The sequence below is a fragment of the Trachymyrmex septentrionalis genome, unplaced genomic scaffold (genome assembly GCF_001594115.1).
Source record: "Trachymyrmex septentrionalis isolate Tsep2-gDNA-1 unplaced genomic scaffold, Tsep1.0 scaffold15, whole genome shotgun sequence".
NCBI classification, from domain to species: Eukaryota; Metazoa; Arthropoda; class Insecta; order Hymenoptera; family Formicidae; genus Trachymyrmex; species Trachymyrmex septentrionalis.
The window spans coordinates 1,051,823-1,054,196 of NW_017304653.1; the positions used below are offsets into that span (position 1 = coordinate 1,051,823).

The 2,374-nt window shown below is 33.4% G+C and overlaps 1 protein-coding gene across 1 annotated transcript in view; it reads left to right on the forward strand.

The window, feature by feature from the left end:
- LOC108745840 (cold shock domain-containing protein E1) overlaps nucleotides 1-1,831 on the forward strand; it is a 4,079-nt gene extending 2,248 nt beyond the window's left edge. The window contains exons 7-10 of the mRNA XM_018482235.1: nucleotides 1-221; nucleotides 320-525; nucleotides 611-1,198; nucleotides 1,272-1,831. The exon at nucleotides 1-221 is cut by the window's left edge and continues 7 nt beyond it. Coding sequence (XP_018337737.1) covers nucleotides 1-221; nucleotides 320-525; nucleotides 611-1,198; nucleotides 1,272-1,440 — 1,184 coding nt within the window. The 3' untranslated portion in view covers nucleotides 1,441-1,831. The remainder of the gene's footprint in view (nucleotides 222-319; nucleotides 526-610; nucleotides 1,199-1,271) is intronic.
- The last annotated feature ends 543 nt before the right edge of the window (nucleotides 1,832-2,374 follow it).

Below are 2,374 nucleotides of genomic sequence, written 5' to 3' on the forward strand. Positions count from 1 at the left end.
CATCATCATTCTCTAATACTCGACAAAGTGCTATTAGACTGAAACATTTGCCAATGGGTACTGTAACATTTCAAACTATTATAGAGAAAGATATATTAGGCACTGTAGCACAAGACACAAATTCGATGGAACCTGGCCTCATTAATTATGGCCAGCAAAAAAGCATTATTTTCTTCTCCAAAGATTGCGACCCTAAACATATTCCAAAATTGGGTGATAAGGTGAATTAATATAAAGTTTATATAAAATCAGTCCCTTTTTTTTTTAAAAACACTTGTTCTATATGTGTTTTGCTGTAAATATTTATTTAACTTTATAGGTAATGTTCAATATTGTTCAAGTGAAACGAAATAAAGAACTTGTTGCTGAAGACATATTTTTAGTAAATGCCGCTGGTGAAAAAATTCAAAATGTTAACAAAAAATCAAATGGACAAGTATGTCAAGGTTTTATTGCCGCCCTTAAAGACGGGTTTGGCTTTATTGAGACAGTAAATCATGATAGAGAAATATTTTTTCACTACAGGTGAGAGATATACTTTAATTTTTACGAACGATGCATACATATATACATACATATATATGTGTATAAAATAACATTTTATTCGCAGTAATTTTGAAGGCGACGCTAGTACATTGGAATTAGGAGCCGATATCGAATGTACAATTAGTAGTTCAAGCAATGGAAGAGGTTCTGGAGGTTGTGTAGCTGCTGATCATGTTAAACTGGTATCTCGCGGAAGTATTCCCAGGCCAACACCTGTTAGTGAGGTACTTGACGGTACTGTAGTGCGACCACTGCGAAGTGCAAATCCCGAGCAAGCCGAGTACGCTGGTTTGATCAAGATTAATCCAATTAATGAAGATGAAGAGACGCCAGAATATGAATTCGGAATCATGGGACTTTCTAACAAACGGGAGCTATTGCAGGCTGGCGATCCTGTACAATTACAGGTCGATTCAGCAGGTCATGCTTGTAATATCGTAGCTGTCAGGAAAAAAAGAAGAGCTACTGTAGACGCGATGAAAGGTCCTTTCGGCTTTCTCGCTTACGAAGTCGATGAGGGCAGAAAATTATTCTTCCATGTAAGTGAAGTTCGAGATCATGTTACGCTGCAGCCGGGAGATCAGGTAGAATTCGTTTTGGTTACTAATCAACGCACTGGCAAATCGTCAGCATGCAACGTAACTCGATTAAGGTAAATTAATTTTATATATTTTTTTTATACTAATGGCAGTGTAATTTTATTTACAAATTTTTATTGCTTACAGCGATACAATCCAGCAACGACCCGAGCGATTAATAAGTCGATTACGTACTACATCGCTGGAAGATTCAGGTCCAAAATTAACTGTGGTCAGGCAACCAAGAGGACCTGATGGTACGCGTGGATTCAACCAGGAAAGATGTCAACGTATTCCTGGTGCCATAGAAGAATAATGCACCTGAGCAGCTAATGAGATTGGGCTATTAATTATCCAAATTGTAATCTACAATTGTTTTTAGTCCATACACTTCGAGATTACTATTGTAAACATGGTCGTAAACGTTTGCCAAATTCAGACTAATGTGACAACAATAATTATAAATGATAATAATCTGAAAATGGATGGTGACCAAGGGCCGAAATAATATAAAAGTAAAATGAAAACAAAAAATGAACAACGATTCATTTTATCACCTCATAAAGGGAGGAAACGGGAGAAAAAAAGGCGATTTGTCTTACATTCAGATGTTGGATTTTATTCTAATACGTAATTGGTTTCTCTCTTTAGTTAATTTCCTACATTTTCATGAATTTATTACTAAGCTACCTATTTGATGTTATTTTTTTTGAACGTAAAATGGATAATTTGTAAGATTTGTCGAAATTTTTTATTAATACGTTTCTATTTTCGTGCATGTTCGGTAAATATATAAATTCATTACTTAAAAATAACAAAGTACTCAAAGATGTCTCAGAATATTTACAGGTTGAATTGCTAGCTACCTGTTTGTATTTGAGATCTTGTATTTGTGTCTTTATAAAAAGTATGTATCTTTATACATGTTGATATACAATCTTTTACAATTTATATGATTTATTTTGAAATTCGTTTTATCTATTATGTACATTATATGTGATATAAATGTACAATGGTAAAAGAAAAAGAAAAAGTAATTACACGCGAAGTGATATTGATACAAAAAAGATTGAAGGAAAACATCCTGCAGTACAGATTCTTTACCGGAATTTGCTGAATTTTATTATGAGTAGTGTATTTTGTTATAATAAATTACAATATTAAGTCACTCTGTTAAGACAGTGTCTATAAATTTGTAAAAAAGAAAAAAAAGAGTTATGACTGGCCAACTGGCCGTTTATCTTAGATAA